We start from the raw sequence: 16,523 nt of genomic DNA, 5'->3' as shown, positions 1-16,523 counted from the left end.
TCCCTTCAGTGGCAGGGAAATATACTGAAAGGAACAGGAAAACACACCTGGTTAATACGTAGCTCAGAGGCTGGTGCCGTCATTGGAATTTTGGGTTTTTTGATCATGGGGAGGTTTACACAGCACCGGGCCTGCTGGCAACAGATGGTATCCAGCTATCTCAAAGGGGTAAAAGGATTCTCGCGCATGAGTTGGCGGGACTCATAGAGAGGGCTTTAAACTAGGTTTGAAGAGGGAAGGGGATAAAACTAGGCTCACCAGAGATGAGCCTGGGGGCAGCATGCCAATGTTGGGGGTGGAAACGATAGCCCAGCTCAAGTGCATCTATGCCAATGCACGCAACATGGGCAATAAACAGGAGGAGCTGGAAGCCATTGTGCAGCAGGATAAATATGACTTAGTCGCCATCACAGAAACATGGTGGGACGACTCCCATGACTGGAGTGCTGCAATGGATGGCTATAAGCTCTTCAGAAGGGATAGGCAAGGTAGAAGAGGTGGTGGGGTGGCTCTCTATGTTAGGGAGTGTTTTGATTGTACAGAGCTACACGATTGTGATGACAAGGTGGAGTGCTTATGGGTAAGGATGAGGGGGAAGGCCAACAAGGCAGATATCATGCTGGGAGTCTGTTATAGACCACCCAGCCAGGTTGAAGAGACGGATGAAACATTCTACAAGCAGCTGGCAGTAGTCTCACAATTGTGTGCCCCTGTTCTCGTGGGGGACTTCAACTTTCTGGATGTCTGCTGGAAATACAACACAGCAGACAGTAAGCAGTCTAGGAGGTTCCTGGAGTGTGTGGAAGATAACTTCCTGACACAGCTGGTAGGTGAGCCTACCAGGGGAGGAGCCTCGCTAGATCTGTTGTTTACGAACAGGGAAGGACTGGTGGGATATGTGGTGGTCAGAGGCTGTCTCGGGCTTAGTAACCATGAAATGATAGAATTCTTTATTCTTGGTGAGGTAAGGAAGGGGGTCAGCAAAACCACCACTATGGACTTCTGGAAGGCAAACTTTGGCCTGTTCAGGACACTGGTTGAGAGAGTCCCTTGGGAGACAGTCCTGAAGGGCAAAGGGGTCCAGGAAGGCTGGGCATTCTTCAAGAAGGAAGTCTTAAAGGCTCAGGACCAGGCAATCGCCATGCGCCGCAAGATGAACCACCGGGGAAGATAACCGGCCTGGCTGAACAGGGAGCTTTTGCTAGGAGTCAAGAAAAAAAGGAGAGTTTACCATCTTTGGAAGAAAGGGCAGGCAACTCAGGAAGAGTACAGGGATCTTCTTAGGTCATGCAGAGAGGAAATTAGAAAGGCAAAAGCTCAGCTAGAACTAAATCTGGCCACTGTCGCAAGAGACAACAAAAAATGTTTTTACAAATATGTTAACAGTAAAAAGAATCCCAAGGAGAATATCTGTCCTTTAATGGATACAGAAGGGAACGTTGCCACCAGAGATGAGGAAAAGGCTGAGGTACTTAATGCCTTCTTTGCCTCAGTCTTTAATAGGGAGACCAGTTATCCTCAGGGTACTCCACCCCCTGAGCTGGAAGACAGGGATGGAGAGCAGAATATACCCCCCTTAATCCATGAGGAAGCAGTTAATGACCTGCTATGCCACCTGGACACTCACAAGTCTATGGGACCAGATGGGATCCATCCAAGAGTACTGAGGGAGCTGGTGGAGGAGTTTGCCAAGCCACTCTCCATCATTTATCAGCGATCCCGGTCAACAGGGGAGGTTCCAGATGACTGGAGGCTTGCCAATGTGACTCCCATTTACAAGAAGGGTCGGAGGGAGGATCCAGGGAACTACAGGCCTGTCAGCCTGACCTCAGTACCGGGGAAGATTATGGAGCGGTTCATCTCGAGTGCGCTCACATGGCATGTGCAGGACAACCAGGGGATCAGGCCCAGCCAGCATGGGTTCATGAAAGGCAAGTCCTGCTTGACCAACCTGATCTCCTTCTATGACAAGGTGACCTACCTAGTGGATGAGGGGAAGGTTGTGGATGTTGTCTACCTGGACTTCAGCAAGGCCTTTGACACTGTCTCTCACAGCATACTCCTTGAGAAGCTGGCGGCTCATGGCTTAGACAAGTGTACTCTTCGCTGGGTGAAAAACTGGCTGGATGGATGAGCCCAGAGGGTTGTGGTGAATGGAGTTAAATCCAGTTGGTGACCAGTCACAAGTGGTGTTCCGCAGGGCTCAGTATTGGGGTCTCGTTCTGTTTAATATCTTTATCAATGATCTGGATGAGGGGATCGAGTGCACCCTCAGGAAGTTTGCAGATGGCACCAAGTTGGGCGGGAGTGTTGATCTGCTCGAGGCTAGGAAGGCTCTACAGAAGGATCTGGACAGGCTGGATCGATGGGGCGAGGCCAACTGTATGAGGTTCAACAAGGCCAAGTGCTGGGTCCTGCACTTCGGTCACAACAACCCCATGCAGCGCTACAGGCTTGGGGAAGAGTGGCTGGAAAGCTGCCCGACAGAAAAAGACCTGGGGGTGTTGGTCGACAGCTGGCTGAATATGAGCCAGCAGTGTGCCCAGGTGGCCAAGAAGGCCAACGGCATCCTGGCCTGTATCAGAAATAGTGTGGCCAGCAGGAGCAGGGAAGTGATTGTTCCCCTGTACTCAGCACTGGTGAGGCTGCACCTCGAATACTGTGTTCAGTTTTGGGCCCCTCACTCCAGGAAAGACACTGAGTTGCTGGAGCGTGTCCAGAGAAGGGCAACCAAGCTGGTGAGGGGCCTGGAGCACAAGTCTTATGAGGAGTGGCTGATGGAACTGGGGTTGTTTAGCCTGGAGAAAAGGAGGCTGAGGGGAGACCTTATTGCTCTCTACAACTACCTGAAAGGAGGTTGTAGTGAGGTGGGTGCTGGTCTCTTCTATCAAGTAACTAGTGATAGGACGAGAGGAAATGGCCTCAAGTTGCGGCAGGGGAGGTTTAGATTGGATATTAGAAAAAATTTTTTTACTGAAACGGTTGTCAGGCATTGGAACAGGCTTGCCCAGGGAAGTGGCGGAGTCACCATCCCTGGAGGTGTTCAAAAAACACGTAGACGAGGCACTTCAGGACATGGTTTAGTGGGCATGGTAGTGTTGGGTTGACGGTTGCACTCAATGACCTTAAAGGTCTTTTCCAACCTAAACGATTCTATGAGTAAAAGAACAACAGAAAATATATAAATGAATCCATTTTTAATGCCGTTTAAAAAACCCTAAAACCTATTCTGTGACAAACCTCTCTATCTCTGTTGGGGTGGGGGAAGGGGTGACATGGGGGACACAATCTAGATAACTTAAAAAAAAGAAAAAAACCCAAAACCCCCATGACCCTCCCCCCCCAAAAAACAACAACAACAACAAAGACCAAACAAAAAAAACCCACCACAGCAGTGTCTCCAAAGTTTCCAGACAGATAACAAGTCTGCCTAGTAATGATGTAATGAGGAAGGAGTAAAAATAAGCCCCAAACATTTAGTCTAAAAAGGAGTTGAAATTAGTCTGTGGCCATTAACACTAAAATATCTTCTTGTACATTATTTACATTGTTGTCATATGACTAAGCAGCAGATTTATGGCTCTACTGTGTGTTTCCATACCTTAAAATACTTAAGAATTTCTTTTAAATGCAACTTTAATTTTGATTGTTGGTAATGTTCAGTTTTGAGAAAACATCATCCTAGTAATAACATTCCTAGAATGAGTTTCCTTAACACATACTCCCAGTCTCGACAATATTTTTTTTTTTTCTTGGAAAAAAGTGATACACATAAATCCATTTTAGCATCCCTACTAAATGCCAAAGAACGCACTACGTAAAAACAGCTCAAGATCACAGAAAGTGCACCCAGGACACAAAGCAAAAGTGTCCACATAATACACCTTTCTTGCACTATTTGTTCATCATAACTAAGAACTATTCTCGCTCTAAACTTAGTGTTGAGCTACAAATCAATATGACCTTGGAAAAAAACATCAGCACAGAATTCTGCTTGTGCTTTACCTTATATTCACAAGTATTCAAAACATAATATTTAGCTTTCTGAAGATGCCTTTATTTCCTGACAAATTGTACTGAACCAAGAATTTTATTCCATGTTTAATGTATAATTCTTTAGCCAGGTGGTCTTGCTGTTCTTGCGTTAGAAAAGAAGGCTGGGAGAAATTAATTTGAGTTCAGTTTGTCCATACTAACGCTGGAATTGACACTCAAGGGATCATGGTGCAGAGGCCCACCCCAGGCTGAGTAAATAGACAGGGGGTCCTACTGCCTTCTTTCCTTCTCAGTTCTGGGCAGTACAAATACTGGATCACAGTACCCGGTGCTGACTTCACCGCATGCTGGACTCAACAGAAAGCAGAAGGACAATATTCAGAAGGAAGACAGTAAGGAGAGCAGAAGAGATGAATTTGAAATACTAGAAAAGAGCCTAAATTTCATTCTTCTAGCTGAAAAAATGCATTACATAAGATCTCTAGCAAACCCCCAATTGTTCTACAAATCATGACTCTACAGAGATTACAATATCTGTTCAGAAAGCAGAAGAAAACCAAACCTTTGCTGCCAGAACACATCAGTATATCCTCCTTTGGCCTTGGGGATCAGAATGGGATGTATTAACAGCTAATAAGGCTACCACAATTTGCCAGCATCTAGCTTAAAGATCCCCCTATTTCCAGTAAGTGTGGCCTTTTTCCATAGAAAATGAAGTCACACTTTGCCTAGCTTTTCCAAACATTCATTCCAGAGCCTTCTTCCTCTCAAAATACTTGGTCTACAGCTATGCTTTTCCTCTCTTCTCCCTTTCTTTCAATTTTTCCTGATTTCACACTGACGTTGCAATGTTTGCACTGGTACATTTATTCAGAATTATGTAAAATAAAATTAAATATTCAAGGAAGTTTTAAAGTCTGATCTCTTCTGGTTCTCTGAAACCACTTTTTTAACTTTATTAAAATAACATCAACTATTCTTTTAAGTTTCATGTTGAATTATTTTTAATTCTGTACTAGTACCTTCCTTCAAGCATAGGCCAAAGCACATTTACTAAAGATAGAGGTGCTTTTATTTCATTAAGGATTATTCTTAACCTATTGAATCAAGCTGCAAAATTGTTTCCCTCTCTGAAGCACAGAATTAGCAAAAATTAGAAAGAAATTAACTCACTTTATCTTCTTTCTTTCAAAAGCCTCTGCTAAAACAAATAATTTCAAAAACAACATCTCCCTTTTGCACTGGCAAAAAAATTATTTTACTCTACAAAACTGGTGGAAAACTCTGATTCAAGCATATGTTCTTTGTGGAACCACTCTGCAAAAACTGGCAGGACAGTCACAACTCTTCCCGCAGCTAGAAAAATCATACTCTGCCATGGCTACCACCAAACCCAGAATCTGGAGACTGCTTTCAGAGCTTAAATTTTGGGATATATGTATCAATGAGTTACTGAATATTTAGCACTGCCTTTCACATTTTCATTCCAGGAAATTTCTGCATTCTTTCAAGGAACAATATGTGTTCTGTCCTTAGCAAGTTCTTTTCAAATATTGTATGGCTTTTTACTCACTAGCCTAGGTGAATGAACTTAATAATCTCATTTTATTATTTTTCCCCTCCAAAAACACCCTACACTTTCTATCCCCTGTGGACTCCAGTAACACTTCTATCTATATCTCTACAGTGCTAGCAAAGCTTTATCCTCACACTGCAAAAATGAAAAAAAAAAAAAAAAAAAAAAAAAATTCTCCTACTCATTTCATAGTTTAGTATTTAAAGAAAAGATTTCAGGTGCAAATGAAGAAGTCTCCAGATCTACAAGCAGAATCTGTCTGATTAATCCTTTGCTTGGTCTCTCCCCTTCTCCATCTTTGCTATCCAGCAGTATATCTTACTAAACCTCAGAAAAGAATTAGCTGTCGAAACAGTAAAATCTGTAGGGCATCACAAATTGCTGAGAAGAGGAATGGCAGGGAGGAGTTGTTAAGTATGGGTCATTCAACCTTATTCCTTACCCCAGAACTATTAAGAACTACCACTACAATGATACACTATAATCGTACAGATTTTCAGTAAGATCAAGGCATATTTTCCCAACTTCAATTATTTACTAAGACAAATATATAAACCTAGCTATAAAGAAATTCAAATAAAATTACTTTAAAATAAAATCCAATCACTCATGCTAGAAATTAAACGCTGTAGTGAAATTAAACAGGTTTTTTTACAAAAATACCCAGTAGAGTTTATTTCCATGCTTATTCTAATACAATTGCTCTTAGAAGATGTCAAGATACATAGCTTTATATCACTATCAAATACAAGGTAAGGCATAAATATCACAGTTGTGCTCTCTATATATTTGTGGTTAGTATCAGTCCCCTAAACTTACAGAACAACATAAAACACAATCAATAAATAATCAAAAATCCTTACCACTTTGTACCCCGTATCTGTTTTGCATGCTTTTCTCCCTGAAAACATTAGGATTCCTTGCCAGGATAGCCTGCAGCAAGACTGGTATATCTCCCTCTGGATCATCACTGCCAAGGTTATCTTTCAATTCTCTGGAATTGTAGAAGTAAGAAAATAAAGAGAATAAAGAGGCAAATGCATTTTCAAATTATAAGAAACCATGAGTCAAGTAAAAAAAAACCCCAAAAAACTAAAAACCACACAACAAAAAAACCCCAACCAAAACAAAACAAAAGATGACAATTTACTGTTAAAATATAGAAAAAAACCAAGTCTGCAAAGCACTGTTCCCTGCCTCTTTTTTTTCCTCTCTTGTTTAAGGAATGGAAGAACAATTATTCCTACTAGCCTTCAAAATTATTTTCTGTTAATAAGCACTTATATATACATGGCTGTCAGTTTCAGACTATTATAAAAAGTTTCTTATGCTCACTTTTGTATCGTGATCTTCTCCATAAAAGAAGAACACTTTGGCATAACATCAAGAAAGTATTATTGTAGGAGTGAAAATAAGATATGCGTGAATGCATAACATTCAGGTTGCAGCCCAACACTTTGAGAATCTTTTATTTTAAAAAGGAAAATTGGCATATCTTTGACATCACAGGATTCCCTTTGAACCATCAAAAATGTAATGGATTTTCTATAAATGCATCTGTGCTTTCACTTACTGTTTGCTTTGAGGACTTTTAAAAGCTACTTCCATTTAATCAAAACAATTGATTGGAACATGTAGGAAAAAGACAGGGCTGTCAACATAAGACAATTCAAAAGACACCAGGGAAAAATGGAGAAAAAAAAAAAAGCATATTAACAAAAAGAGAATATGTTAGCATACTTGCTGGTTCAATTCTTAAAATATTTAAGTTCAATATCTAATCAGAACTGACATGGGTCTTACATGGGTGTCTCAAAAAAGTATCTTTTTGTGTAATACTGGGTATATAATTTGTCTATGTGCATTATTAACCAAAGTGGAACACAAATGACTATTGCACAATCAATACCACAAAGTCTGCACTCCTAACTAGCAAGAATGGAACAAGCAGCAGATCTATTAAAAAAAAAAATTAAAAAAAATTAGTTATGCATAAGGGCTGTCGGACAATTACTAACATTCTGATTGACTGAAACAATTGAGACTTATACACAGCGGTAATCTGCTAAACTAGCCTAATAAAAAACCTGCATGTTCTAATTTTCAGATTCTCACAAACACCCTTCTCAATTCAGTTCATTTTAATTTCAAGGAATAAGGATGGTGATCTGATATAGCTGAAGTTCAAAATACATACATGTGATCTGTTGACACCTGATTGAGACTGTGGACAAGCTGTGAAACCAGATTTTCATCCCTGCAAGCCAGAAGGCAGTTCACCTCTTCAGCTATCCGTCCATTGAAAAGCAGGCTTTTTGTTGTTGTAGCAGGTAAAGGTGATGGAAGAGGCAGCTGGTTCAAAACTGTTATCAGGAAACAAAGTAATTCAGAATCATTTCATGAAACACGAGCATACAAAGATGGACACCTTCTTACTCCCTCATGTGATTAAGAAAGAAAACCTGACAACTACATTTGAAATATAGGAAAGATTTCCGGATTTTTTTTTTAATCATGAACACACATGCACAAAGGCTGGACTCCATTTTAAACAAAGTAATGCAGTCAAATCCATAAGTTATATTACTATATTATTGTAAATATTTAACTGTGCTAAGGCAAGTATTATGAATAAAAACATACTTTTAAACATTCCAGAATATTAAGGTATTTAATGTTATGGCAGTTTTCTCTCGGAGCTGAAAGCATGGATAAAGGGAAGGAAGGAAACGCAAAATCCTTGTAGCTGCATGCAGTACTGTAAGTGCATTGATCATATACTTTAAGTTTTCTACTCTGACCTTCATATTTAATTAGTGTTCCCACTTTGTATGGTGAGGGTAGATAAAAAAAACCAAAAAAACCCAAACACTCTCCCCAAAAAAACCACCACCAAAAAAGCCTAAACAACCCAACAACCAATTTAAGCCATTAATTAAATTCTCAGTTTATTCTTCTGTTGTATTCATTTTTATGTAAGTAATCTTCTCAAGAAAAGGCTAGTATCGTTGGTTGGAATGATCACCAAAATGTCAATTCAGTCAATATACCTATTCACAAATCTTGGTAAAAAGATTTGTTTAATGAAAACACCTATCACAATATTTCAATCAGATTATAAACGAGCATATTATAATTTCAGAGGGCATTCTTAGGTCTACAGGCATAACAAGGAAGTGTACCAAATAAGAAGCCTTGACCAGATGATTTGGCAGGGCTACAGAGATGAGAGTAAGCCAGAAGAGGCCAAAAAGCCTGCTACATAGGAAAGTCACTTTTCATGGGTCCACGAAAATAAGCTGACTCTGACCTCAGGTTCCCAGGCTGATTACATTAGAAATAGCTTCAGAAAAACACAACTGTGAAATATACTCTTTTGGCTCTTTTATATTTTGAAATTATTTTTTTTTTAAGGGGGGGGGCAGAATTCCAGTATTTTTCCCCCCTATACAATGTATATCATTACTGTATTTAGAAATAAACTGCAATACAAATAAAAGCATATAATATATTAAAATAGCTACCTTTCATTACTTGCATTAGATTACCTTGAAACTTGGAAAAATTAGCAAGATCAGCAAAACATATTTATTAAAACAGTATAAATTCAGCTAGTTAACTGAGCCTACTCTACTGCCTCTAGTCATCACATCCTCCATGTTTTTAGGGCAACAGGACTTGTCCATTCCAGTACCTTCTTTTCACATAGAGAAAAATAAGGTGAAGCAGTGACAAGCCTTTCTCTTTCACCTACTCCTGAGTTTCTAAACATCAGATAAATACAACAGATAAAGAAGCAAATGCACCTAACACAAGGGCTAATCCCACAAAAGGTAGTTCAGTGTTTCAAGGAACTCTTGCGCCAGGACTCTGACCAATGACCTCTACCAGTTAAGTATTTTGACTCCTTTAGAACCTTACCTGCAAATACTTAGTGCTGGAAAACTACCCATAGCCCAGAAACTTATGATTTGCATCCTAATGGCCCATTATTAGACACACATAATGATACATATATATACACATATAAATACATAAACAGCATCTTCCAATTTGATATTTCAGAATATCAGAAAGACATGAAGTGGTTTTTTTACCCTCGAGTACATCTGCTTTTTTTACTGTAGGCAATTAAATTCAATTGCTGCGTATATACTTTCAGCATCTCTTGGAAAGTCTCCAAATTTCAACAGTATAATAATAAAAACAAGAGCTCAGAAGAAGCACTCAGGTCAGTGAGTCCAATTATCCTCAGACAGACAACCGAGCTATAAACTCTTGCTTATACTTTATAAACAAGATGCATCTTTGTCCCAACTTCTCTTATTGGAATGGTTGTTCTAGGAGCTCATTATAGTAATGATAAATCTCCTCTTAGTTTCCACTAGAAATTTATTTTTGGTCAGATTATAACCATTTGGGTTTGCGCCAGTATCAGCTTTTAATGTAAATAGTTCTTTTCCTTTCCTTGCATTTGTCTTCCTGATGTATTTAAAGACAGCACACACACCTCATCTGCTCCTTTTGTAGGCTGAACAGCCAAGAAAGAAGCCTCATAGATTCAGCTGCTTATTTCCATTCTAGCAGCCATTCTTTGCACCTGTTAATTAGAGAAACTTTTTTGTACTTTGTCCAAAACTAAGGAACTAGGTTTCAAGTATATTCAGCTTATTCCACAACTCACTCTAGCTGAACATCAGTCTAATCTCTCTCTCTCTCTCTCTTCAGTGAAGATGATGAGATGTATGTTTTAGAGAAGTATTTTTTCATTTATATGTTTTTCTTTATTTGTGGGGTACCCAGATATGTTACTGAATGATATTCCAAAAAAACAATGAATTCTTATATTTTGTGTTTTGGGTTTACTTAAGGGGTTTTTTTTTAACCTACATTTCATTTCATGTTTAAATTAGCATATTTTGTTTGAATATATTTTTTAAATTCAAGCAATGACAAAATTAACATTTTTAATACCAAATCTGATTTTGAACAGATTTACTTTTAAGAGCTTTAAAAATAAAAGTATTTTTAGTATTTTGAAAATGCAGGTATTTACTGAAGAGGTAGAAGGGAACATAGCAAAGACAAAAAAAAAAGAAGAGTACTTACGGTCTGTAAGACTAGCAATCCCTGCAAGAGTAGTGATGGGAACATGAGGCATATCCCCATTCATCCTGAAGTTCTGGGATGGTAGCGCCTACACAGATATTTTAGTTCAGGTGCCAGCTATCATTACTTCCCATCTCCCAAGCACTAAAAAAACAAAAACAAAAACAAAAACAAACAAAAAAAACCCACAAAACCAAATTAAAATTCTCGGTTTACTTAAAAGAATTTTAAATTCAATAACATAAATGAAACACAGACCATAACCTCAGCTGCATACTAAGTAAATTTTGTCAAAAGTGGGTAGAACAATATAGAATTTAAATATCAAATGGCATTAAGCAATCAAAAGGCAAGCTTTTGGTCTCAGAAGCAGAGCCCTTCACCAAAAAAGATGCAAGATAAGGCAATCAAAAGAAAATTTGCTCAGGTTATACAGTACCAACTCAAAAATTGGTAACAAAATTTCTGTTGGTTCATATTGCAGTGGACAGCACTTAATCCATAACCAGTTTAAGTAATTAGCTGCTATATTCACTTCCCAGTTTTGGAGGAGATATTTTTCATATAAGAAGCTAGCAAAACCAAAAGGGATCGTTTACAGATGCAAAAGTCAAGTAGTAAACAAAGCAACAAATAAAAAAATCTTAGTATATTTTAAAAGTAGTAGCTATTTCAAAACTGATCTGAAAATATCTCTTTAATATTAAACACTCTCTGGTCAAACTACTACCAGGAACTGTTTTAGCCACTCCACAGAAAGAAAAGGTTTAGTCACCACTGAACTAGCTCATTTATTTCCTGTAAAACAGCACAGTTTATATTCAACTACTGAAAAGGAATTTGTTCATCCAGTTTTCACTAACTATAAAGATCCCAATTGTAAGGAAGTCCACACTATTAAAAAAACAAACAAACAAACAAACAAACCCCCCAGCATCAACCCCCCACAAAAGATCATCACAATAATTTCAACTGCAGTTCCAAAACCAACAAAAATTTACTAAGATCACACATTACAATCCACTGTTGTTATACTAATGAAATGACAAAAATTGAGCATGATATTTTCTTAAGCCAAACAAAATAAATTAAAGGAACTTGATATATATACATTTACCTATTATAGACAGGCTCCTATGTTAACAGTTCGTGAAATAGTAAAAAGACTTCTTCTGTCAGCATTTATGTTGTCTACTGAAGATTCTGAAATCGTGATTTGCTTACGCTTACTTTACAAGCCAACATTTTTGCAAATTACATACACAATACATATAAACCAAAAGATCACTGTCATTTCCTTAGTAATTTTTATCTCATTCTTTCTTACGCCACACCAATGACAACATATATATAAGACACCACTGCTAATACATATGTACAAATTCCAAGCAAGACAAGGAAACTGAATGTTATAAGTCTTTTTCCTGCTCAACGTTTTCCTGAACCACTGAAGTTAACTTTTCAAAGTTTCCCTATCTACACACAATTGAATTCTTCGGGGGAAGGGGGTGGTAGTGGTGGTGGTGATGGGAGATGCAACCAACACAAAAAAAATTCCCACCCAACACTGAGGTTAAACAGAACTGACAATGAGTTGACTTCCTTTGCTGCACCTGCCACAGGCTCATTCCCACCATTAAATTACATTTCTTATCAAAAATATAGTACATTACAGGTGCAGAAATCTAGTTAAGGAAACTGCTGCAGATAGATATGCTGCGTGGGTTGTTGTGTTTGGGTTTTTTTTTTAATCCAGGAGAAAACAGCCTTCAAACACCCAGAGCAGTTTCAAATACTACTTGATATTGGAGTTTCTTTACCCGAAATGAATACCAATATACACAGAATTTCAGTGGTTTCTTAGTTCCATAAATAAGCAATTCTTAAAGAAAGAAAAAACAACAACAAACAACTAACTTTTCCCACAATGAGTCTGCAACAGCAAACCCACAAGAGCTAACATCACTTTTAGAATTTAAGTTTTCATTGAAAGGTAAGTAGTTAAAGAACACCTTTCACAGATAAGTTGTATATAGAAGAAAAACGTCATGTCTGATGATCTCTCCTCTCCTGACTGAAATTGCATCAAAGCTGACTAAGGCCACGTCACTAGTCAGTATTATTTGAAATCCTGTATGTAACACAGAAACAAGGGGGGGGGGGGGGGGGGGGCAAATCTGTTCACTTTCCCTTCCTGATCACCTGGAAAAGCTGTAAACATCAGCAGCAGTCACTACTAATGCAAGTTCTTTCCTGTTATTACTGCCACAATAATTAAATTATACAGCTATTCAATAGGAAAAATTCCTCCAAAACGAGACACTTAAATTAGAAACCTTCTCCACAGATACATGATAAGAAACACAAACTGGCAAGATCCAGATCTGAGAGTGGAACAAGTGCAGAGAGCTAGGATGGTCAGGGGAAGAGTAAGTTTTCTAAGAGGAGAGTAGAAGGGGTTGGTTTGTTTAGCTAACAAGAAAAGGTCAAGAGGACACGTGGTTGCTCTCTCTAAGGCAGTCAAAGAAGGTTAGGAAGGAAGAATGCTACAGGGCAATGCTAACACAATTAATGGGGGCCATAAATGCAAGCAAGAAGAAAATCAGAATGGAGCTTCTCACCATCAGAGCTGCCACTTTCTGGAATAGCCTTCCATTAGGAGTAGTAGCACAGATAAGCAACACCATTACTTTAAAGATGGATCATACAGATGTTACAGAAGGGACAGGATGTGGTTGCCTGCACCAGCTGGGAACTAAGCACACAATTCAAGTCTGTCTCTTACACTAGGAAGTTTTTGTAACTATGATGATGTGGGTAAACAGATGAGAGTAAACAAAAGACAAAGAAAGATGGGATTAAGTGATGGGATTAGTTTCTACAACAAATACAATATGAAGAATAGGAATATTTGGGTCCAAATATTATATCTGTTGTGTTGAGAGCAAAACTGCATCTGTTATACAACTGGCAAACAAGGTGGGATTCAATTCCAGAACTAGAGACTGAGGTCCAGTGAAACTAGAACTCAAATTTGATGTCACTGAGAACATTACTAAACTCATTTAGAGAATTCAAAATATCAAGCAGTTAGAGAAAAAAAATTGACAGTGCAAGACAAGATACATTCTTTCATACAAAACATCAGAACAGCATAGAACAATTAATGGCTTGACTGACAGATAAGTTTTGTTGTGTTTTCTTTCTAGTTTTTTTTCATTCCCCAACTGTAACAACAGTTAAAAGTAATACATTTTAGCAACTTGCAATTAGTCAAGAAGAAACAACATTTATCAATATTTAGAAAATTTTACATTATCAGCTTTGTACAGTAGCTATTACCAGTAGTACAGCATTTCTACCTCTAGATTGAAAAAAATGAAACCGTTAGTTAATATTAGCTGAACTAAGGAAATCAAAGAACTGCTGCATTGGAAAGCTTTTAAACAATGCATCAGAGTGTAGTAGTTCAAACAGAGAAGTAGAAACCCGATTTACATATATGCAAAGGAGGTCTTGCATATTCAGTATATACATATTTAGACTCTTGCTGCTTTATAAGAAACAACACATATTGTAAAAGACATTCCAGGGAGGAAGAAACTACAGTGTACGAAGGAAGTGATACAAATCCCTTAGTGAAAGGAAAACAGTGAAAGGGCAGCATATATTGAGAATAATATCTAAAAAGCTATCATCATAATACACAATTTAAAAAGTGAAGCCAAGCCAAGATAGCACGGAAAGTAATATTAAAAAAAGTTTATGCTATGGATAATAACTACACATTGAAAGTGCTACTTCTGTATGTTATCTTCTTCCCTTTTTTTGTCAATTATGTATATTTGCTTTTACTGCAAATTAACATTCAAAAGAAAATTGCTATCAAAATGCTAAATTTAAAATGTCACGGGTTGTTCCATGTTTTGGTGGGGGGTCTTTTTTTTTTTTTTTTTTTTTTAAAGTAGAAAGTTGTCGTGGTTTAACCCCAGCCAGCAACTAAGCACCACACAGTCGCTCACTCACTCCCCCCCCACCCAGTGGGATGGGGGAGAAAATCGGGAAAAAAGAAGCAAAACCCACGGGTTGAGATAAGAACAGTTTAATAGAACAGAAAAGAAGAAACTAATAATGATAATGATAACACTAATAAAATGACAACAGCAATAATGAAAGGATTGGAATGTACAAATGATGCACAGTGCAATTGCTCACCACCCGCCGACTGGCACCCAGCTAGTCCCCCCAGCGGCGAATCCCCGCCCCCACTTCCCAGTTCCTATACTAGATGGGACGTCACATGGTATGGAATACCCTGTTGGCCAGTTTGGGTCAGCTGCCCTGGCTGTGTCCTGTGCCAACTTCTTGTGCCCCTCCAGCTTTCTCGCTGGCTGGGCATGAGAAGCTGAAAAATCCTTGACATTAGTCTAAACACTACTAGCAGCAACTGAAAACATCAGTGTTATCAACATTCTTCACATACTGAACTCAAAACATAGCACCGTACCAGCTACTAGGAAGACAGTTAACTCTATCCCAGCTGAAACTAGGACAAAAGTAAATATGTGTGTTGTGGTTTAACCTGGCAGGCAGCTAAACACCACACAGCCGCTCGCTCACTCCCCCCACCCAGTGGGATGGGGGATAGAACTGGGAAAAAAGGTAAAACTCCTGGGTTGAGATGAAGGTGGTTTAATAGGACAGAAAAGGAAGGGGAAATAATAATAATAATAATAACAAAGATAAAAGAATATACAAAACAAGTGATGTACAATGCAATTGCTCACCACCTGCTGACCGATGCCCAGCCGGTCCCCGAGCAGCAGACCGCCACCCCCTGGCCAACTACCCCCCAATTTTATTGTTCAGCATGACATCATATGGTCTGGAATATCCCTTTGGTCAGTTGGGGTCAGCTGTCCTGGCTGTGTCCCCTCCCAACTTATTGTGCACCCCCAGCCTCCTCGCTGGCAGAGCAGTATGAGAAAATGAAAAGTCCTTGACTTGGTGTAAGCACTGCTTAGCAACAACTAAAACATCAGTGCGTTATCAACATTATTCTCATCCTAAATCCAAAACACAGCACTATACCAGCTACTAGGAAGAAAACTAACTCTATCCCAGTGGAAACCAGGACAATGTGTTCAGTAAAACAGTCCATAACATGGACGTGGAAAATACTGACTGCCTTCAGTGGCACAAGGTTTGGACCATGTCTTGCAGATCCTCTCAACAACTCATCTCTGTATATACTGCATTTCTCACTGTAGTGCTGGGTTAATGGCAGAGTAGAAAACTAACAGGGGAAAAAAAAAAAATCTCTTTAGAGAGAATGGACAGGCATGGGTAAAATTAAGGGAGGAAGAGAGGACAAAAGTAAGTCGTGAACAATTTAGGTAAAGAATCAGTGATCATTCAGTGAAAAGACAGACAGACTACAACCAGGGAAGAAAAACAAGCAAACAAAAAAACACCCCACACCAAACAAACAAACCACCACCAAACAAAAACAAACAAAAAAAAAAACCACCCACAAAAAAGCCAAGAAAAAAGAAACAAACTGCAATTTATTTTTTTTCAAATATTGCGGCATCTGACTATCAATGGAATGACCAGAGGACTCTGACCACTAGTTACCATATGAAGGTTCAACAAGCTCTGCATTTATGAAACATTCCTCTTGGTTTAAATACATTCTTGTCTCCTCAACAAAAATACCAGTTCTTCCATGGCTTAGCTACGTACATGCATAAGAATGGTGGAAAACAAAATAAAGAGAAAAATCTTTTTATGTGCAGTAATACACAGGCTCAGTAGTAATGCAAAGATAAGTAACACACCT

General features: G+C 38.7%; 1 protein-coding gene across 5 annotated transcripts in view; it reads right to left on the bottom strand.

The window, feature by feature from the left end:
• Window positions 1–16,523, bottom strand: part of LOC121233000 (nipped-B-like protein) — a 174,071-nt gene that overhangs the window by 91,788 nt on the left and 65,760 nt on the right. For all 5 annotated transcript variants that reach the window (XM_041121549.1, XM_041121548.1, XM_041121547.1 and 2 more), the window contains 3 exons: window positions 10,682–10,825; window positions 7,770–7,935; window positions 6,436–6,566 (listed from right to left, as the gene is read on the bottom strand). In XM_041121549.1, coding sequence (XP_040977483.1) covers window positions 6,436–6,566; window positions 7,770–7,935; window positions 10,682–10,745 — 361 coding nt within the window. In that variant the 5' untranslated portion in view covers window positions 10,746–10,825. The remainder of the gene's footprint in view (window positions 1–6,435; window positions 6,567–7,769; window positions 7,936–10,681; window positions 10,826–16,523) is intronic.

This window comes from Aquila chrysaetos (genome assembly GCF_900496995.4).
Source record: "Aquila chrysaetos chrysaetos chromosome W unlocalized genomic scaffold, bAquChr1.4 W_unloc_3, whole genome shotgun sequence".
NCBI classification, from domain to species: Eukaryota; Metazoa; Chordata; class Aves; order Accipitriformes; family Accipitridae; genus Aquila; species Aquila chrysaetos.
Note: the sequence above shows the minus strand (reverse complement) of the source record. Positions and strands in the feature narration are given on the sequence as shown.